General features: G+C 35.5%; 1 protein-coding gene across 1 annotated transcript in view; it reads left to right on the forward strand.

Moving 5' to 3' along the window:
- Positions 1-22,693, forward strand: part of ryr2b (ryanodine receptor 2b (cardiac)) — a 77,174-nt gene that overhangs the window by 4,529 nt on the left and 49,952 nt on the right. Inside the window, exons 3-35 of the mRNA XM_028467936.1 lie at positions 684-768; positions 830-963; positions 1,049-1,127; positions 1,271-1,383; positions 2,169-2,292; positions 3,590-3,686; positions 3,775-3,849; positions 4,506-4,662; positions 4,754-4,915; positions 5,053-5,174; positions 5,536-5,719; positions 5,807-5,933; positions 6,070-6,165; positions 6,268-6,386; positions 7,200-7,333; positions 9,698-9,939; positions 10,917-11,109; positions 11,331-11,550; positions 11,655-11,759; positions 11,831-11,934; positions 12,009-12,092; positions 12,602-12,761; positions 13,697-13,844; positions 14,045-14,253; positions 15,670-15,844; positions 15,976-16,184; positions 17,798-17,950; positions 19,203-19,363; positions 20,249-20,363; positions 20,561-20,721; positions 21,530-21,689; positions 21,773-21,859; positions 22,464-22,690. Of these exons, the coding sequence (XP_028323737.1) occupies positions 684-768; positions 830-963; positions 1,049-1,127; positions 1,271-1,383; positions 2,169-2,292; positions 3,590-3,686; positions 3,775-3,849; positions 4,506-4,662; positions 4,754-4,915; positions 5,053-5,174; positions 5,536-5,719; positions 5,807-5,933; positions 6,070-6,165; positions 6,268-6,386; positions 7,200-7,333; positions 9,698-9,939; positions 10,917-11,109; positions 11,331-11,550; positions 11,655-11,759; positions 11,831-11,934; positions 12,009-12,092; positions 12,602-12,761; positions 13,697-13,844; positions 14,045-14,253; positions 15,670-15,844; positions 15,976-16,184; positions 17,798-17,950; positions 19,203-19,363; positions 20,249-20,363; positions 20,561-20,721; positions 21,530-21,689; positions 21,773-21,859; positions 22,464-22,690 (4,721 nt within the window). The remainder of the gene's footprint in view (positions 1-683; positions 769-829; positions 964-1,048; positions 1,128-1,270; positions 1,384-2,168; positions 2,293-3,589; positions 3,687-3,774; positions 3,850-4,505; positions 4,663-4,753; positions 4,916-5,052; positions 5,175-5,535; positions 5,720-5,806; positions 5,934-6,069; positions 6,166-6,267; positions 6,387-7,199; positions 7,334-9,697; positions 9,940-10,916; positions 11,110-11,330; positions 11,551-11,654; positions 11,760-11,830; positions 11,935-12,008; positions 12,093-12,601; positions 12,762-13,696; positions 13,845-14,044; positions 14,254-15,669; positions 15,845-15,975; positions 16,185-17,797; positions 17,951-19,202; positions 19,364-20,248; positions 20,364-20,560; positions 20,722-21,529; positions 21,690-21,772; positions 21,860-22,463; positions 22,691-22,693) is intronic.

Below are 22,693 nucleotides of genomic sequence, written 5' to 3' on the forward strand. Positions count from 1 at the left end.
TGGAATATTTCATAGGGGTGTGAGTGTGGAAGGTGCTAAAGTGGAGTTAGTAAGTTTGTGACATGTCCACCAGGGTGCCAGAGCTGAGGATATTGTAGAGATTTTGAAACAGGGGTGGTGTTGAATGATGAGTCTGGTCTTGAAATATTTGTACAAAATGTTTGTTCTACTTCACGCCAACTAACATTTGAGACGTTGTGATGAATCGGTTTAAATGAGATTAAAGATTAAGATTAAATCGGGGCTTTTGCCTTTAGTTATTGGTATGTATGTTTTTACACATATACAAATTTGTACTCTGCATTTAACCCATCCCTGAGGAGCAGTGGGCAGCCATGTTATGGCACTCTGGGAGCAGTTGGGGGTTAGGGGACATGCTCAACATCCCACAGCGATGGCCCGGGTGGGATACCCTCCGATTACAAGCCCAGCGTCCTTAACCACTTGGCCACCACTCACTTCTATGTATTGTAGTTGAATTGCTATTGAGTAATTACTAAAATTTGGAGTGGCGAGTCCCCCTTGAGATTTTCGAGGTGTTTTGTTTTCTCAGTAGAATTGTGTAATGATTGAATCAAGAGATGTACACCAGGCTGGTGTCGGTGGGGTTGGAATCATGGGGACGGTTAATTTTTGGAAGAATGGACATTATTGTGTTTTTTTGTTTTTTTGTTTTTTTCCAGAATGTTCCACCAGACCTGTCCGTATGTGGCTTTGTCCTGGCCCAGTGTCTTTCTGTTCAAGCTCTGCAGGAGATGTTGGCCCAGAGTGAGCACCTGAATGCAGAGGTGAAACTTTCCTCTTCTCCTTTTGATTCCACAAAACTAAGTTATTAAAGGTTACATAATACTAAATGCATTGTTTACTCGCACTAAATATGATTCACAGACTTGCTCTGGAGTAAGCCATCGCACCCTTCTGTACGGCCAAGCGGTTCTGTTCACGCACTCATACAGTGGCATGGTTGGTTTTATTTCTCTATGTAATACAAATGTATGACTTAAAGGAATCTAGAATTTTAACATTTTTGTCATTGTTTCATTCATAGTATCTCAGCTGTTTGTCTTCAACTCAGTCTTCAAATGACAAGCTAGCTTTTGATGTTGGACTCCAAGAGGATAAAGCAGGTGTCTGAACAAATTCACATTTTTTTTAAATTTATATTTGACACAATTTGGGGTAAAAGCACTATACTTTTTTTAAAAATTATGTTTTTGGTAATTTTGCATGTGACAAAATCATATTTTTTTCTCAATCCTGTTTATCTCAGGTGAGGCTTGTTGGTGGACTGTCCACCCAGCATCCAGACAGAGGTCAGAGGGTGAGAAGGTGCGTGTTGGAGATGACCTGATACTGGTTAGCGTGTCTTCGGAGAGATATTTGGTGAGTCAGCAAGACACATTCATTTACTTCCAGATGAGATGTTAGACTTCAAATAAGATATTATATAATTTAATTGTGAAGATGACCATTTTCTTCCATTCTTCTGATTATTTATTAGTTTTCCAAAAAAAAAATTATGTCAGTGAGAAAGTCCCACATTGTATGTTGTATAGTCTCCATGGTCCCACACTGTAATACACATTTTTGGTCACTCTAAATTGGCCAATCAACCTGGTCATCTTCACTCTCTCATCTGCACATCTGAGTAAAAAACTTGAAAAATACAAGTGAAAGAAATGTGTTTAATTTTGTTTAATACCCACAGGTGTTTAATAAAACCTCCAGTTGGAATCTATGCAAATGGAAATTAGATCAAATATGAATGGTCCTACATAAATTACTGGAAAGTGTGGTTGCTCACTTCACTGTGTTTAGTATTTCATGCTCTCTTTGAGTTTTTATCTTTTTAATCTAAATATATTTATAGGCACAGTAAACTATGTAGGTTAACCTTTAAGGAAAGGGTATATTTGATTACAGAGACAGAAGAAACCAAAAATTGAGTGTATTATGCTCAAAAATGAATTTGTGTTCAGTCTTTTTTAATGCAACTGGAATCAATCTCACCTTGGCAGTTTTTGCCAAAAGAAAAACTCCTCCCGAGTCATCAAAGTGGTTATAATATTATGCTTAATTGTATTATTTCAGCAGTTTTTCTTGATTAATTTTGAGTTTCATCCATGTTAAGATATTTCTTTAATCATGGTGCACCTGTTGGTTTTCAGCACCTGTCTTTTGGCATTGAGTTAGACAACAGGAGCCTGAGTGACAGCCTGGTTGTTAATGCAGCCTTTCAGCAGACACTCTGGAGTGTGGCCCCCATCTGCTGCGGGAGGGCGGTTGCTCAAGGCAAGTGGATTTTTTTTTTTGAAAAGCCCTAATTAAAATGTATCTGAACAATTCAATTATAGTGCACATTATTATTAAAAACAAGCCATTTCCCCATGCACATTTACATTGATCTGTAATAGAAGCACACATCTTAATAGAAATGTCTCATACATTTTTATGTCCCTCAGTGGTGCTTTGTTCAATAGCAGTTTTGGATAGTATCTTCTTTTGTAAAGCTCCACAGGCCCTGGGCAGGATGCCTCACCCTCTCTGTTAGATTGTTGAAGGCTTTGGAGCCTGGGATGGAAGACATATATTAAGGGATCATCCCTTTGTTTCTCTAAAGATGTTCTACTGGGAACATTTACACATTTGAAATGTATTTTAGCACCTGTTTGAGCCATTCTTACCCATTTTATAATCTTAAAATGCATTAAGAAATTATTTCGGAAGTCATTTTGAGTTGCATCTGCACCATTGGTCTGTTGGATCTTTTTACAAGTTCTTTTTTGTTATTTTATTGGTTGGAAAGAACTTTGTGTGACCAAAACACCTTTGTTTAACTCTATTTACATTGAAGTTAACCTTAAAGCTGTACATATATATAATCTTTAATCGGAAAGACATTATGTTGACATTACTCATTTACTCAAAAATCATTTGTTTAAAAAAAGATGTAAAAAGTTGAAATTGCTGCTCAAAAGTTTTTTTTTTTAAATATTCATTTCTACACCCTCTTGTTCAAGATTTATAGAACTGATGTATAGATGTGTTTTTACGTCATTCGTATTTAGATTTTTTGTATTTGCTCCCCAAAAACTCTGTCAAAGTGACTTCCCAACACTTTTCTGGTGTATTCACGGACTGAGGGTTGCGGAAAAACAATGGCGGATGTTTATTTTGAAGTCAAAATTTAATGTCTTGCAGAGTGACGTGATCACAGGGAATATTGGGAATGAACTGGAGCAAAATGGAATCAAGCAAATCCCTGTCCTCCTCGTTTGACAAAGAAACACAAGAAATTACTGTAAGAATGAAGAAAAAGACTATGTTCAGATACAGGACTCCACATCCCACAGTGCAATGCGGGAAACTTTTCAGAAAATGCCAATAAGTGTTTACAGTGGAGAACAAAACAAACGTTCAAGCAGCAATTTCAACCTTTTGCATCTTTTTTTTTCTCAGAAAAGGATCTTTGATTCATTGATCTATGAGGCCTACGCTATGTCTTTATCTGATAGAAAAAGCTATAGATCTTATACTACATTTCAATCCGTTAAAGAAATAATGTTATTACTTTTTTCCCTTCTCATAGGTTACTTGAAGGGTGGTGATACGCTGCGTCTACTCCACAGCCATTGTGATGCATGCCTGACCGTTCCCTCTCCAGAACAAGGAGAGGAGCCTGAAAGGTCATTTAAAAAAACGTGTCCTCTTATGTCAGCTGAGGAAACGTGATTTATATGTCATACTGCGCGTATCTTCTTTTTCAATCTATAGAATCATGTATTACGCAATTGGACCTGTCTCCACCAATGCCCACTCCCTCTGGAGGCTGGAGATCCTTGGTGTTGTGTAAGTGGACAATCACTAGGACTGTTGACTGCATGTATGAAAAATATATTCAAAGGTTTTTCATGATAACCTGTAATAGTAAAGTGATTGAGATGGAAATTTCTGTACCCACGATACATTTAAATGCTCAGTTTACTGCAAAGGACGGCATAGAACACACGTGTCAATCTCTCCCAATTTGGCCCGCAGGAGAAAGTAAAAATGACAGAGAAAACATTGATCATTGTGTAAATGAAACTGAATAATATTTGCAGGGGCTCATATTGCATAATCATTTTTAATGTGAAAATGTTGGAAAAACTCAACATTCTTACAAAATCCTTCAATTTTCCTCAAATTGTGAGATGATATTTTCCATAATTGAATAGAAATTGGTCACAAAATCTAGGAAATTTAAAATGAAGACCCTGTTCAGACTGATATCTATCACTTATTGCTTGGATGTTGTCAGTTTCTTATATGTTTTGTATTTCATGTATGCATAGAAGCAAAAAATAGGCCACAATAATGTTGAAACTACTTGTTTTCCTGCATAAAATCTGTTGCCCTCTAGAGAATAAACTGCTCTGTATTTGGCTCCTGAACTAAAGTTAGTTTGACACCCCTGGCATAGAATATAACACTTACTTAAAAATCATTTATTTGATCTTTTGTAGCTGGAGTGGCATGCATACATCGTGGGGGCAGCCATTCAGGCTACGTCATGTGACCACCGGAAGGTACCTCGGTCTCAGTGAAAACAAAGGCCTCCATCTAGTTGATCGAGACAAGGCTGACATTAGCACAACATCCTTCTGTTTCCAAGTATCAAAGGTCAGAACACACACATTACAGAGTCCCTTTTAAATAAGATTTTTTTTTTTACCAACAATCTACTGTCTTGGTTTTTACTTTTTCTTTTTAGGAAAAACTTAACACTGGCTCAAAATTCCATGGTGATGGCACTGGACTCCCAGAGATAAAGTATGGTGACTCCGTTTGCTATGTTCAACATGTCGACTCAGGATTATGGTTAACCTACCAAGCAGCTAATGCAAAATCTCGCATGGGAGCTTCACCGCGAGAGGTAATAGATCACAATCTCCACTCCAGTCTAATCATTGCTGAAACGTCCCAGGTGTAATGCTGGCCAATGGTCGTATGCTCACCTGCTACAGCAAGAGAAATCGGACTAAAATGAAAGCAACGGTTGTGTTTTTTTAGGCTATTTTGCACAGCGAGGGTCACATGGATGATGGACTGACACTGTCTCGATCTCAGAAGGAAGAATCTCACACAGCCAGACTGATCCGGAGTGCTGTTCTGGTCTTTTCTCACTTCATAAGGTTGATTACTAAGAGAGCAAGTTTATCAAATAGCTGTGACGGGAACTAGGATACAATAGGAACATATGTATATATGTGTGACTGTAAGGAGGGTTTTAATAATAAAGAAAGAGGGGAGTGAAAATCAGACCATGTGATCTCTTGAAAAGGAGAAAAATATTGATTGCTGCCAATCAATCTAGGGCCTATAATTATTGTAGATTTCTCACTGTAGATTCTCAATGTCTGTTCAGTTTTTTGGTGAAGGAAAATCCATGACCAAAAAAAAAAAGTGACAAATGAATAGAGATTCAAAGGGAGCATGATAGATTCAATTCGTCATTCATTGATGAAATCATAATGAAAGTCATCCTCACAATAGGAAAATGGACGGATTTAATCAGGATGGAAACCCTGTATCTGTCAACCTGCCGATGAAGATGATGACATGTAGTCTGCAAGATTTAATCAGATACTTCCAGCCTCCAGTGGACGAGCTGAGCCATGAAGCAAAGCAGAACATCGTCAAAACGCTGCGGAATCGACAGAACATGTTTCAAGAGGAGGTAAATCTTCTGAAAAAAAAAAAAAAAAAAAACACAAAATGAACACATGTTCATTGGTTCAAGAATAACATGCTATTATCTTTAAAGGGTGTGATAGACTTGGTCCTGGATTGTATTGACCATCTTCACCAGTTTACCGGTGCTTCTCATTTTGCTGATTCTGACCCAGGAGAAAACTGGGAGGACATCCTCAACTATCTATATTTGCTCCTGGGTGAGAATTACCTTGTTTATTAGGTCGATATTGATCAATACAGTTCTTTCACCAACACCCACTGGATACAAGTGGATAAGAAATAAAAATAAATGGACTCAGTAAAGCTTCTCTGTTGTTATTTGGACTCTTGTAGCTGCTTTGATCAGGGGAAACCGTGCAAACTGTGCACATTTCTCAAGCTCTCTAGACTGGCTGATCAGCAGGCTGGATAAGATGGAGGCTTCTGCAGGTTAGTTGGTTTCACTGGGACAGTGAGAAAAGATCAAGTCATTGTAAAAAGAAAAAAAAAAAGTGTCATTCAATTGATATTTGGTGAAATCTTCTTGCGCAGGAGTCCTCGAAGTTCTACACTGTGTACTTGTGGAAAGTCCCGAAGCACTCAATGTCATCAAAGATCGACACATTCAGTCTATCATCACCTTTCTTGACAAGCAAGGGCGTAGCCACAAGGTAGGCTGCTGTTGAGAGCAGGGTTGGGCACAATTATAATTGTAATCACATAATTGATCATTATAATTGTAATTAAAAAAAAAAATGTTGCTGTCATAATCATAATTAAACTGTAGTTGAGTTTAGGTAATTTACTTTAATTGCCGTGAAAATTCTAAAAAAAGATTGTCAATTATAATTGAACGCATGTTACAGTTTTATATACAGTTCATATGTTTCATCGATTTAATTTTACTTATTAAAAAATAAGAGTCAAAAAATGAGTCAAAAAAGGCATAGATGCCCGCATCAAAAAATATTAAAACCTATATTTTCATTGATTAGGAAGCCTAACAAGGAAACCAATAGATAGGAAATCAATTCGATAATAGATATTTGTTTTTAGTGTATTTTACAGCTGATTTAAGACCCGTTATCATAAGAGATGCTAACACAAGGTAAACTTTTATTTGGTTATTCATTTTAGGCTCAGTAATTGTGATGAATTAATTGTAATATAACTTTAGTAATTGAGAACATAATTGTAGTTGAATTTCTAATGATAAATTGTAATTGGAGAAAATGCTGGTGACTGTAATCGTAATCGAATTGTAATTGAACATGGGTAATTGAAATCAGAAAATGTAATTTACCTCAACCCTGGTTGAGAGTAATGAGAGTTTTATAACTTGTTTATTTCATGAAAATGTACACAGTTTTTTTTTTGTCAAATACATGTAAAATGTTTCCCCCCCCTTGTTACCCTCAAGGTGTCCTACTCTTGATATCCTTTTTCAATATGTATTGCATTTTTTTTAATCTCTTCTGTTGCAGGTGCTGGAGGTGCTGAGCTCTGTTTGTGTGTGTCATGGCGTTGCAGTGCGGTCCAATCAAAATCTCATCTGTGACAGCCTCCTGCCACACAGAGATTTGTTGCTTCAAACACGTGTGGTGAACCTGGTTACCAGGTAGGATTAATAAATATATTGACTATGTCTCAGGAGTTACAGTTTCATCTGTGATTTTCTGTTATTTTCCATATATTCTCTGATACAAGTGTGATTTTGTTGCTGGATGCCTGTACGAAGACTTTAACCTGCAATTTGCACCAATCCAAAAACAGAAGGAGAATTATAGGATGATTGAGAATAAAAGTGTTCTCTATATATTCTGTTTGCTCTTACATTTCAATTTCCATCTGCAAAGCCATAGATCATAGCACAGCATCATCGTCTGTGTTGATCCTATTATTTATGACACTTCTTTCCCTTCAGTGTGTCTATTTGTGGAGGCAGCACTTGTCTGAAGAAATCAGACAGCTAAAGTTGATGTTACAGAACAAATGTCTTCATCTAATAGAAATGTTGCTGTTTCAGGTGTTCACTTTTTGGTTCTTCTACGTATATTTTTTTATTTTTCTAGTCTCGGCCCATGCAGTCTGATCCTTTGGGCAGTTTCCATTTCCTCGCTATTTTTCCCCCTTTTCTTAAAGCTTGTTTTTCTCCCTTCTTGAACCGCCCCACCCCCCCATCCCCCTTCCTTCTATCACAAGCTGCCTTCTTTTATCACACTGTCCACTATCAGCAGCCCATTTAATTCCTCAGGTCTTATAGCTTGTTTAGTTCCATATTCTTCACACCTGCTCAACCTTTCGCCCAAGCTTTCTCCCAAAGCCGCGTCTCGTTCCATCAGGTTCACCTCGTGTCCGACTAAGTGCTTTATTAGAACATCTGCTTTCATTCCCTTTCTGATCTCATGAAGTTATGGTTTCCTTGTTTTCGGGCCACATTTGGGACAATGCTGTCAGAGGTTCAATGTTCTTGGCTCTTTCTATTACTTATCTTCTATCAAATCTTGCACAAAAACAATATATATATATATATATATATATATATATAGTTGCTGAAACACGGTAGATTTTGACAGATTTTGGTGGTTTGTGTTCACGTGATATTATTGGCCCGATTATAGTTAGTAAAAGGCGCTTTAAAAAATGTATTCCGTGACATTTTTGTCTCTCTCTTAGTGTCGGTGTAGTTAAAATTAAGCCTACTGTTTGTAAAATTTGTCCGACTGTCGATAATGGGCATGCGCATAATGGTTAACAAAAATAGATGTTAATGTTGATTACTAGTGTTAGCCTTTAGCTAATGCTCTTCTTTTGAAATACAAGATTCCAAGAAGCATAAGTAAGTGTTTCTATGTGGATGGAAATAAATATATTCATTTGTCAACCAAATGAAGGCTATTTATTCATGTATTTATTACAGGGGAAGTGGCAGCATCAGGAAGTACAAACAAACTGGTTAAACAGTGTTTGGTAAAGGATACAGCAGTAATGATTCAAGACTCTATAGTACAGTAGAGCAGGGGTTCTCAACCTTGGAGTCAGGACCCCATTTGGGGTTATGAGACACTGGGAGGGGGTCGCCAGATGCCTTCAAGAAACTAAGAAAATTTGAGCTCCTTTTGTTCTTATTTTTACCCTTTTTTTGCAACTACACTAATAAGCCATATTTTAACCTATTTTCATCACTTTTTCTTGCCATGTTTTTTTCTTGTTGATGCGTTTTGCTACATTACTCCCATTTCTTCCACTTCTCGATCAAATTTCAATGCCTTTTCTGCACATTTTTTTCACTTTCAAGACATGTTTGGGACTTATAAACCCTTTTCACCACTTTTTCCACCTAATGTCACATATATTGACCTATCATTTTGACCTCTTTTCACCATATTTCATGCTTATTTTTATCAATTTAACTACACTCACGATTAAATAAATTGATCCAATATTGACACTTTGAACACTTTTTCTGTCCGTTTTTTGGCAGCTCTCATTTACAACTTTTAACCAATTTCTGTGTTTTTTTAAATGCCATTTCACCACTTTTTTGACTTTTACAACTCAATACTATGGTGCAAACAATAATAAACTTCCTGGATAACAGTGGATTTTATTCAGATAAGTAAATAAATGTGTTTATCACAGATTCATAGAACAATGGATCATCATTTTACTAACTTTATGGATGGGCCCCAAAAATCTCTCCCCTTTATTCCCCCTTATATATGTCCCTGTCTCCACATGACTGTTCTTCAATGTTTATGTCTGTGTTCATCCACCTTCAGGTACAGTGGGGGTCCCCGGTTTTGGGAACCATTATTTTGGGGGTTGCAAGCTGAAAAGGTTGAGAACCACTGCAGTAGAGGATTTTGGATTTTGATAAAGTTCACTTATATCTAGCATTGCGTGACTGTTTAGCTCATTTTTCTCTACAAGCCTCTTCTCATTTTGTCTTTGGATTTCTTCTCATATGAACTATTCATAGCATGAGGCCCAACATCTTCCTTGCTCCTGGGGACAAGTCAGCCCAACCTCGTCGGTGGTATTACGAGTTGGTTGTGGATGAAGTGGAACATTTTCTCACGTATGAGCCCACACACTTGCGTGTCGGCTGGGCTTGCTACGAAGGTTACCAACCTCGGCCCACAGGAGGAGAGGGATGGGGGGGCAATGGAGTGGGAGACGACCTTTGCTCCTATGGCTTTGATGGACTTCACCTCTGGTCAGGTGAGGACATAGGGAAGTATTTTAATAAAAGGTTGAAAAATGTATTTCCCTGTCTTTTTTCCTTGTGAGGAACCCAAGTAGTCAAAAAGTTGTAAACCCCCCAAAAAAGATTAATTAAGAAATGTATAATTTTGGCAAAAAATGAAGAAATAGGATGGGTGATCAATCACTATATAGTAAATGTTTGATCCACATTCCATAGCACTGTTTAGTAATGTTATGAAAGTCAAATGTGGATAATTTATTAAAGCTGATAAAAAAAAATTAAAAAAAAACAAACAAAAAAACCAAACAAAGTTTTTAGTTTGATATTTTAATTTACTGTTGATGCTTATTTGTTTTTTTTCAGCAAGCGTAAAAAAAAAATGAAAAAAATGAAAAAAAAAATGTTTGTACAAACACTTCACTGCATTAATATGTTTGAGCTGACTTATAAAATACCAAAATGATGTATGACTTTACACACATTAGAGAAACTTTATTAATTCCCAATGAGGAAACTCATTTGCCAACAAGTTGCACGGTTTATACACACAGTCCACAACATGACGTTAAAAGTACATACAAATAAAATATTTAAAAGAAATGGATAAAATAATAATAATAATAATAATAATAATAATAATAATAATAATAATAATAATAAGGCAATGCACTTTACGTTTGATATTACATTTCAAAGTGCTACAAGATTAAAACAATACAACACAACATACTGTATATTAAAAGACAGGACTAAAAACAAGCATTTGCTGTTAAATGCTATTGACATGATTTTGAGCTTCCACAGAACAAACATAAAAATAACAGAGTGCTGCCGGAATCAAAGACTTCCTTAGACGTTCCGTGGAACATTTAGGAATCACCAGACGATCACTAAAATAACTTCTTAGTCCATTAAAAGTACGGCTTCCGATGACACTTTTATCATGTCTCTATTTTGAGAGAATCTTCTAAGAACTGTGTCTGAATCTCAGGGTGTGTGGGCCGAAGGGTCAGCACTCCATTCCCTCACCTGCTGAGAAACGGAGACGTGGTCAGCTGCTGTCTTGACCTCTCAGTTCCCTGCATCTCATTCCGCGTTAATGGACAACCTGTGCAGGGAATGTTAGAGAACTTCAATGTCAATGGTCTTCTTCACCCTGTCGTCAGCTTCTCTGCTGGAGTCAAGTGAGTGCATTATTTTAATGTTATGTCTGAATGTGTTTCTGTCTCTTCCTAACGCAAAAAAATATGCTAAATAAAAACTTTGCTCCAGGATTTTTCCAAAATCTGTTACTAAGAGGTATGAACACAATCACTGAGACAATTTTTTACTTGGAGTTTGTGTTATTAAGTCACACTTTTCGCTCTTTAAGGTCTACAAAGCAGTAATTGCCACCATTTTCCAGGGTTCGTTTTCTGTTTGGGGGAAGGCATGGAGAGTTTCACTTTCTGCCTCCGGCTGGCTTTGCTTCATGCTCCGAAGCTCTGCTCCCCAAAGTTAAACTGAAAGTCGAGCCATGTCACAAATATGTCATGGATTGTGGAGACAGCCGGCTGAAACTTTTTGGCCCCTCAGTGCCAGTCCAGCCTTATACCTTCACACCTACACCGATAGACATCACAAAGGTAATCAAGATCAAACCGTTTTAATTCCTACAGTCATTTTACAAGATTTACACACGTCACAAAGGTTTGCTTATCTATGTACTCTTTACGTATCACATTTTCAGGTGGTTTTACCCCAACAGCTTGAAAAAATATGTGCAAAAATAGCAGAGAATATTCATGACATCTGGGTGAATGATCGGCTTGACCACGGATGGGTACATGGTGAAGTGCGTGCAATTATTTGGTCATTAGGTGATCTATGATGTCAAAAATGTACAATAATATGTCCTTTGAATAGGTGAGAGATGAGGTGGAAAAGGTCGAGCCCTGTCTGGTGGAGTTTTCCAAACTGCCTGAACCGGAAAGAAACCAAAAGCTTCAGTTGGCTCAGGACACACTGAGGTGAAATGTTTGCCTCTTGTTGGAAAATAATTCAAATATTGATTGAACTATTAATAAGTGTGTTTCTATTGTAGGTGTCTCCTTGCTCTCGGGTTCCACATCGGTTTAACGGATGATCACGCTGAGGAAGAACTAAAAAACATCAGACGTCCCTCTAAGTATAATATAGCTGGATAATTGTTGAAATTGATTTAACAACCAGTAATAATTTTAAACCATAGGTGGAGTTTGAAATTATTAACAGGGGGAGTTAAATAAAATTAAATATATAGATTGTCTCGAGATTCGTACCAACCACAATGTGTGTAACATATACAATAATGCAAAAATGAGTAGTAACATAATTAATAATGTTGACTACAAACATTTGCGTCAACGCATCATTTAACGCTTTCTGCTTCATTTGCACTTTCTGCGCCAATAAATATTTTTAAAAGAACAATACATGAATACATATATATTTTGTACAGTCACTGCGTTTTATGGCACTTAAAATATTTGTACATTATGTACATTATATTAAGAATTTTATTTTTTTTAATGAATTTGGGAAAACCGTAATGAAAACTTTTGACCACAAACTCCACGTATGCTTTAACCCCTTTTGAAACCCTTCATTGAGGTAAAGTTATAAAACTTGACATTTGTTTATCGTGCCCAGTCGCAGATACAAGCAGCCCAGTGGCTACAGACCAGCTCCAGTGGATGTGAACAGGGTTTCTCTGGGTTCAGATCACGAGCAGGTGGTTGACATTCTTGCTGAGAATGAGCACAACGTTTGGGCCAAAGACAGAATCAAACAGGGATGGACGTATGGAGCCCAGCAGGTTTGAGAGGACATCTTTGATGTTATATTAACATTGCCAACATATATTAAAAAGAAGAAGGAGAGATGAACATTATAATGTCCTTATAATCAGGGGTGGACTGGCCCTCTGACGTACTGGGCATAGTCCCGGTGACCCGTCAACCTGAAGCGGGAAGGTCCGGTCCGCTACTTTTTTTTTTGAAGAGCGAGTGGAGGCAGACATAGTAACAGATGGCCAAAAATGGTCCAAAAGTGTCAAAAACGAGGCAAGAAACGAGTATTAAGTGACTACAATGGGCCAAAAGCAGTCTGGAGTGTCCATAAATTAGCAAATAAAGAGGAACCAGGTGGTAGTTAATGGCAAAGGGTAGCTTTAATGAGCAAAATGGGGGAAACAATAGTAAAAAGGGCAAAAATGTGAAACAAAAAGAGGCAAAATGGAGTAAAAAAAAAAAGAAAAAGTGGTGTTTATTGGGTAAAAGTTAGCTTATTTGGATGAAAAGTGGCCAAAAAAATTCAAGAAAGGACAAAAATTGTATAAAAGTATCAAAATAAACTTGCAAAAATGGACCAAAAAATTGGAAAAAGGGGTAAAATTTGGCAAAAGGAGGCAAAACTCTGAAAAAAGTTTTAGAAGTTTTTGAAAAGGGGCAAACATGGGACAAAGGAAGTTGCAAAAGGAAATGAGTAAAAAGTGGTTTAAAAAGTTTCCCCTTTTTATGGTTTTATAATAATTTAATAATAATTGAAATTAAAACACAACAAGCCTCATGTTGAGCATCACTGACTTAATAACGGCTTCTACATGTTGTCCTCTGATAATGTAGTGGGCTGATCTGGACAGAAAATGCCAGGGCTGAATTTTTGTCCCAGTCCACGCCTGATTGCAATCTAAACTCATCTAATTGACCAAATACAGAAGTGCACGTTTTGATGTGTGCTTCTTTACTTTAGGATGTAAAAGCAAAGAGCAGCCCGTACCTTGTGCCTTACAGTCTTCTGGATGAAAGGACCAGGCACATGGGCAGAGAGGGAGTCAGAGAGGCTGTCTGCACTTTATTAGCGTACGGATACAACCTGGAGCCCCTGCACCAGGAACACAGTATGTCTCCAAGCAAATGATCTACTGTTTAGCTAACACACTTATTTTACTCTCACCCTGCATAGAGTTGGCAGCACAAAGTGATATTACTGTGTTTGATTAATATGTAATGTTTGTGAGCCTTATATAATAAAAACTCATAATTTTAAATGAGCAAAGCTTAAAGAATCAGCAACTATATCTGTTTTCTTGATTTTCAGCTGCCTTATCAAAGCCATGCGTCCTCTCTGCAGAGAAGTGCAGAATGTTCAGACCAGATAAATCGTATGCAGTGACCAAAGGGAAGTGGTATTTTGAATATGAAATACTGACAGCAGGTTCTATGAGAGTAGGATGGGCCCGGCCTGGGTGTACAGCGGAGAAAGAGCTGGGCTCAGATGGTCAGGCTTTCGTCTACGATGGTTCTGAGGTGAGACTGTAGTCTTTAACTTTTTGCTATAGTGTAAGTTCAATATCATATGATTACATTTTGGTACTTTTATTGGTATTGGTATTTATTATATATATATGTATATATATATATATATATATATATATATATATATATATATATATATATATATATATATATATAAATGTTGATCAAATGTAAAATATTTGATGGAAGTTTTATTTGATTTTAGCATACTTTATTTTTTTTAATCAAAATCTGGTTTAAATATTTATTTTTTTTATTTTGACTTTGATGTTAGGAAAGAAAACTGTTAAAAAAACAAAAATAAACAAAAAAAAACCTGTTGTTGTATTTTCGAATATTTTTTGCAATTCAATATCTAAACTTTTTTATTCCTTCTTATGTTTTTAAACAATGTCCTTTGCTCTGTGTTTGAGTATGTGATGCGTATAAAAACAGTGGTTGCCAACCTTTTTTGGGTCGCGACCCCATTTTTGTATCGCAATTCTCTGGCCAGAGACATTTATTTTCAATATTTTTATACTGGATTTTATTTCAACTTGATTTGTATTTGAGAAAGTGAAAGTTAAAAATATTTTTGTTTGAGATTGTGTGTGGTAAAGAATAATGAAATAATAATAATTATATTTAACAATTACGGTATATATAAAAAAACATAATTTTAATCAGTAATGTTTTATCAAATACTAGACATTTCAGGCGACCTGATTTATATTCCTGGTGACTCCACATGGGGTCACGACTAGAGGTCGACCGATATGGGATTTTCAAAGGCCGATGCAGATACCGATTTTAAAAAAAAATTAAAAAAAATCAGCCGATGGCTGTTATCTAAAGCCGATTTTGGAAGCTGATATTTGAGGCTAATATACTTTTTTTTAAAGCACATTGATTATGAAAGACAATTGTGGCTGCAGCTGCCCACATGGGTGCCTGATCAAATATCCTTATCCTATTATATTGGCTTTTTATTTGTAAGTCTATTGGCTTCTACCTCTACTATGTACATGCACATGCTATTATCATTATTATTATTATTATTATTATTATTATTATTATTATTATTATTATTATTATTTTTGTTTCTTTTTTCCTTTACTACTCTAAAGTGATAAATAGAAAAAAAATCAGCCGATGGCCGATCTTGAAAAAAGTCCATATATTGGTCGACCTCTAATCACGACCCCAAGGTCGAAAAACACTGGTATATAACAGTAACAATACATATAACATAACAAGTACCTTACAATAATGAATCTGTTTAATTTGGTAGAATTTTGTGGTTCTTTAACCGTCTACTGTAAGTATGGTGATGTACACAAGTAGCCTCACTCCTCCTTCAATACGAAGACTGGTTTTATTCTCTTCATCTTCTCCCTCTTCTTTGTCTTTAATCTTGTGTGGTTCCAGGCTCAGTGGTACCATCAAGGCGGTGAGCCTGTGGGACGTGTGTGGGCTAGAGGAGATATACTGGGGTGCTTGGCTGACTTGACTGAACGCACTATGATGGTCACGCTCAACGGAGAGGTGCTGTTTAATGACAGAGGATCAGAAGTGGCTGCCAAAGAATTTGATATCAAAGACGGTCCGTGTCTGGTCTCTCACATACTGACACAGTATACACTGTTTATGTTTTTCAATGCGTTAATATTATAAGACTTAATCGGCCCCATTTGATGAGAATTAAAGAATAAAAGATCCTCTTTCTATTTCAAGGGCTGCTGCCTGTGGTCAGTGTTGGAGTAAACCAAGTAGGAAGATTAAACCTGGGCCATCATGAAGACTCTTTGAAGTACTTCAGTGTGTGTGGTTTGCAGGAGGGCTTTAAGCCTTTTGCCACGTGCATGGCCAGAAACCCCACCCTGTGGATGAGCTGGAATAAGCCCCAGTTTAGGTCCATACTTGAAGAAGATCAGAGTTTACAGGTTAGTTTCCATATTTTTACTATATAGATTTTTATATTCTTGGTTCACTCTGGTCTTAGGTCTATCATAATTATAGGCATTCTTTGGATGTGTGTTGTTTTTTCTTATGTCCCCTTGTGATGGCTTATTTAATTTACAATTATATATATATATATATATATATATATATATATATATATATAACAATCTTATTATGATGCATGTAATATATTAATATGAGCTACAATGATGTGTATAACCTGAATTATAATGATAAATATAATACATTAATAGGAACTATTTGATGAGATATTTAATCTACAGTGATATACTGTATAAAAATATTTTTAGAATGATGCATTAAATGTATTAATAGGAACTATTTGATGAGCTACTTAATCTACAAATATATATAAAAATATTATAACGATGAATATAATACAGTAATAGGAATTATTTGATAAGTTATTTAATCTACCATGATATACTGTATGCAATCTTTTTATATTTATGAATATCATACATTAATAGGAACTATTTGATGAGCTATTTCATCTACAGTGATGTACTGTATAAAATATTTTTAGAATGATACATATAATATATTGATATGAGTTTTTTCATGAGCTACTTAATCTACAGTGATAATGTATATAAAAAATATTATAATGATAAAAATAATGCATTACTATGAAGTACTTGATGAGCTTTGTGGGTACAATGATAATCTTTATATAATATGTTAGTATTATGAAATAGATGAACCTATCTTTAAAACAGCCTTTAACAATATCTTTATTGTTCAATGCTTGCTTGTCTATGTATGTTTTTTTGATGTCTTTTGGTCACATGATGGTCACATGATCTCCCTCGCCCAGCACATAAGCACCTGTTTTTACCTGCTTTAATCATGTCCTGATGAAGACTCAGTGAGTTAATGCGTCAACCTGACAAACTTGTATTAAATAAAGGATATTAGGTCAGTGTATGTTTTGGTCATTGAATTTACCGTTCAGAAAAGGAAATCCAAAAACAAAAAACAAGTGTTTTTTTTTTTCATTTTATTATTTTTTTTAAATTGGAAAACAAAAATTGAAATTCAAGGCATATTTCTTCATCAGGGTCAAGAAGGGATAAACAAACATTTAAAAATCAGTTGATTTTCAATTTTTTTCTTCTAAAAAACCAAAAACAGGAATACCAGAAGACAGAAAAACAACGCCAGTTTTTCATTATTATGGTGAGCCCGGAAGTTGTTCTTTTCAAAATAAGAGCACCTATACGAGGACACTGCTGTTTTTTTGGTGCTAAAATATATGAATAATCTCCATATTTTCCCTGCTTTTCAATTAACCAAAACATACACTGTGTTACGCCTCAGAGTGCCTCGTATTTCGAGTTTCAGGCCACTGATTCCCATCTACAAATGACATTTTTGTCCACATTTTGAAGAACACTTTACATTGTCATGTTGAACATGGGACCCCACGCAGCGCTTACCCACCACTGCTCTACATAGATTTTTTTTATGAATTTTGTCAAAAAATGTTCTTCATGGATTCTTTATTGTTCAATGCAGACTCTGATCTCCTCCTCGTATTGATTCCAGCAACTTTTCTCTAAATGCCTCTTAGGTTACACGAGTCAGTGGCTTAACAGATTCCATATCCAGCTTAAGGGTGTCCCAGCGCTTGTTAGGGCACCACGCTGGAGGGAGTGAGATGTGCTTTTTCCGGCTGAGCATGTTCATTGAGTGTGCCGCTCACCTCCGTAGCCCTACAGGTGGCGTGCTTCCAGTGACCTCTCACGCTCACGCTCTCTCTCCAGCTCCTGTTTCAGGTTCAGTGCAACAATTCACCTCCACTTCCAGTTCATCCAGTCTCTCAATGCATGCTTTTTCTAACAAATACCATTACAACTGATTCTGTAAAAAGTTATGAAACCTGTGGTGAAAGAGGTAAAAGTGACGCATTACATGTACTCACGTTACTATAATTGAGTTGCTTTCACGGGTACTTGTACTTATTTTTTAGTATATTTCTAAATCAGTAATTTTACTTGTATTTAAGTACATTTTAAAATAACTAAAATAATTTGTTATATTTCTACACCCATGAGTAACCTATTTCCACCCATATTGTGATTTAAAGAGTACAGCACACACTTCCCAACCACTACTACATTACCCATAAGTCACCGCGCATTATTAACAGATTTGGATGAAATTTTCAGGAAATGTTGATAATGGCACAAGGAACAGGTGATTACATTTTGGTGATGTTCTTTCTGGATTACCAAAATATGCGCGGTAAGTAGCCAAGTAGCTAATTTCCACCCATATTGTGATTAAAGAGTACAGTACGCACTTTCCTACCACTACTACATTACCCATAAGCCACTGCACTTAAAGGAGCAGGCACATCCACCCATATTATGATTTCCACAAGTGGTATTTTCAAATTTTTGGTTATCCATAGCATCACCAAAATTGAATCATCTGTTCCTTGTCCCATTATCAACATTTCCTGAAAATTTCATCTAAATTCATTTATAACTTAGAGTTCATAAATGTAGCTATTATTAGAGCCTGAAAATTATTTCATTTTGAATTGAAATCATTGGTGTTATTTTATCTAAAAAAACAATTTAACATTTTGACAAACCTTTCATTTTATACAGATGCCTTTGTGGAAAATACTTTAAGTTCCAATTGTGCCAGATGTTTACTGTACGCAAGGGAACCGTGGCAACTTTTATAAAAATAAACCTCAAAGTAACTTTTACTTTGAGTTCTATATAATTAAGCTACTTTTTACTTGTATTTGAGCATCTTATGTATGACTTAGTTGTACTTATACTTGAATACAATTTCAGTCAATTAAGAGTACTTTTACTTGAGTAGGATTTATCAGTACTCTTTACACCTTTGCTTTTTTTTTTTAATAATCAACAAGGTGATTCATGTTCTAATTTTATAAGATTTTACTATAATAAGCCTGATGAGTTTTCCAGTTACCCTCCCCAGGGATGAGAGAGTAGTTCATGTTCATTGTGTCATCAGGAAAAAGACAGCAGGAGGTGGTGGACTCTGACTTTGAAGTACTGATGAAATCAGCCCACAGCTTTGCAGGCTCGAGAGATGAGCTCAACCACAGCCACAAGGACCATAACCAAGACAAAACATCCAAACTGAAACATAGGTAAGATTATGGGGCACCCATTGCAAAGCTGCGCCTGCTAAAATAAACAGCAACATTTAGCCACAACTTATGCGATTTTTTGAAAATATTACTTTTGACCACATTTACAGTAATATTTGTGAAATTTGTGATATTGTAAAAAAAAATATGTCAATGTTAAATCTAAATGTAAATGTTAAATATTAAATCGAAATCTAAATGTTACATTAAAATATAAATGTTAAATCTAAATTTGAATCTAAATGTTTAATGCTAAATCTAAATGGTGAATTTGCATATTAGCTAATTATTTAGTTTCACCTGCAACATTTAGATTTAACATTTAGATTTAGATTGAACATTTAAATTAAGATTTAACATTTAAATTAAGATTTAACATTTAAATTTAGATTTAACATTCAGATTTAGATTTAACATTTAAATTTAGATTTAACATTTAAATTTAGATTTAACATTTAAATTTAGATTTAACATTTAATTTAGATTTAACATTTAGATTTAAATTTAACATTTAGATTCAACATTTAGATTTAGATTTAACATTGAAATTATATTTTTAAAAGAAGAAAAAAAGAGAAAAAAAAGAGAGAAAAAAATTCATTAAATTTCATAAATATTGCTCTAAATTCTGCTCAAAAGTAACATTCACGTATGTTTTTTAAACGTGGTTTGTTGCTAAATGTAGCAAAAGGTTGCTGTTTGTTTCAGCCTGCATAACTTTACATTCAGCAGCCCATAAGATGAAAATATTTGTTGGAATTGATCAATGAAGATAATTTTTCATTTCTATATAATTCGTAAATTGAAAAGAAATTTAAAAAAAATGTAATAAAGCGTTACACACCTGTATAATTTCCTGGACTCCGTGTGTTTATGCCCTTGAAGGTTTATGCTGAAGAAAACCAAGCCTGGCCTAGACAGCAGCATCTCCTCTGCACGACTTCTGGAAGACGTTGTAATTGACGCCGATAACTATGATCAACTTATACAGCATTCTAGGGTAAGACATAAAAGAATGATTACAGTATATATCTTGCCTAAACCTAATTGACAAAATCTTTACACAAGCTATCGTGGGCTGCAATGATTAAAACACGCAGCCTGCAAAAGTGCCTTCGCTGATAGTTTTAATTAACAGCTTCTCTAACCGTGGGTGCAAATGTTAAATGTTAAAAGTTAATGACTTTTCTGTTTCAGTATTATTATTCCGTGAGAGTTCTTCCAGGCCAGGAGCCATTCAAGGTGTGGGTTGGCTGGGTGACCCCTGACTTTCATCAGAGTGACCTGGTATTCGACCCTGACAGAGTCCAAACTGTGACCGTCACCCTGGGAGACGAAAGTGGAAAAGTTCAAGAAAGGTCTGTGCATTAAAAAAACCTATATTATAAGTTTGTTAGATTTAAACCAGGGTTGGGGTCAATTAAATTTTTCAGTTGCAATTATCCATGTTCAATTACCATTACAGTGACCAGCATTTTTTCCAATTACAATTCAATTACAATTTTTTATCTTCAGAAAGTAAATTACAATTACATTCTCAATTACTGAGTTTCAATTAATCAGTTACTGAGCCTGAAATAAATAACCAAACCATCCTTTTTTGTTAGCTTTCTGTTAGCATCTCTTATGATAACGGGTGCTAAATCAGCTGTAAAATACACTAAAAACAAATATATATCATCTCATTTCTTTCCTATCTATTGGTTACCTTGTTAGGCTTCCTAATCAATAAAATAATACATTTTTATATTTTTGGTTTGGGCGCATGAGTCTTTTTTGTGTCAATATACCCCTCATTTCTTTTTTTTTTTTAATAAATGGTAAAATGTGGAAAACCTTTATGAAACATTTTAACAATTGTTAACTACATACTGTATGTGTAGAACTGTACATAGAACATGGTTCCCCAGTTTTGCGTTAAATTATAATTGACAATTTTTCATAGAATCTTCTTGGCAATTACAATTACAAAGTCAATTACCTAAACTTAATTACAATTTCATTATGATTACAACAGCAACATCATTTTTTCAATTATAATTACAATGATTATATTTATGCCATCATTGTCAATTACATGATTACATTTATAATGGACCCCTACCTTGTTTTAAACATTGTCCAGGGCACCATAAATAACTATTAACAATATCTTTTTGATGACAGTGTGAGGCGATGTAACTGCTACATGATCTGTGCTGGGGAGGCAACAGGCCTGTCTCAGAGTCGAAGAAGTGCAGGGCTGGAAATCGGCTGCTTAATTGACTCGACAACGGGGCTGCTCACCTTCACCTCCAATGGAGTCGAGATGAACACCTTTTATGAAGTAGGTCACAACAAACTGGCCAAATATAGACATTTTTTTGTGTCTCTAGAACTGTAAGTGAGTCCCATCTGTACCACCTATAGGTGGGGGCAAGCACAAAGCTATTTCCTGCTGTTTTTGTCCAACCAACCTCCAGCAACATGTTTCAGTTTGAACTCGGACGCATCAAGGTACGATAGCGCTGTATTCAATGCTCGTGAGCATAAAAATATTAGTTTTAATGTGGACTTATTCAAACGATAATGATGACAAATAGTTGGAAAGATTAGTGACTATGTTAGACCGTTCATTTGTATTCTCTGATCATATTGGAAATAATTGTAATTAGAATTTGAATTAGCCAAATCAGCCAAAAGAGTGTAAGTAGGGGTTGGCTCTCTAGATAATATCACAAAAAAATTATTAGGAAACTAATATTAAATACACAATTTATATATAATCTACACAAAATTTTATATATACAGTTTATCCATGCACATCAAACATATATACATATACATACACACATACATACATATATAGTTACTACACACATTTCATCAATTACATTTTAAACACTAAATCTAGTGTGGCAATATTTCAATTTGTAATGTGTATCCATTTTGTCATGTTTATTGAGCAAGTATTTTATATCATTATATACATGTTATATATTTTTGGTGTCAGAAGTGAAGTTATTGCCCTTTTTTCCTATGATTACGAACAAAAAAGCGTTTGAAACTGGTTTATTTAAAGCAGCAACTCCCTTAATCTCTGTTGGTTGTCTCATCGCAGAATGTGATGCCGTTGTCATCAGGTTTACTTCGTAGCCAAAGAATGAATGCCAGTCCTCAGTGTCCTCCAAGGCTCCAAGTCCAGCACCTCAGTCCTTTTTCCTGGAACAGGGTACCGGACTCTGCATTAAAGGTGTTGGCGGATCATCCTGATGACTATCATGGCTGGAGGATCCAATGCTGTGATCCCCTGCAAGTTATGACCCTGCAGATTCCAGATGAAAACAGGTT

Source organism: Gouania willdenowi, chromosome 15 (genome assembly GCF_900634775.1).
Source record: "Gouania willdenowi chromosome 15, fGouWil2.1, whole genome shotgun sequence".
In the NCBI taxonomy this organism is placed as follows: Eukaryota; Metazoa; Chordata; class Actinopteri; order Blenniiformes; family Gobiesocidae; genus Gouania; species Gouania willdenowi.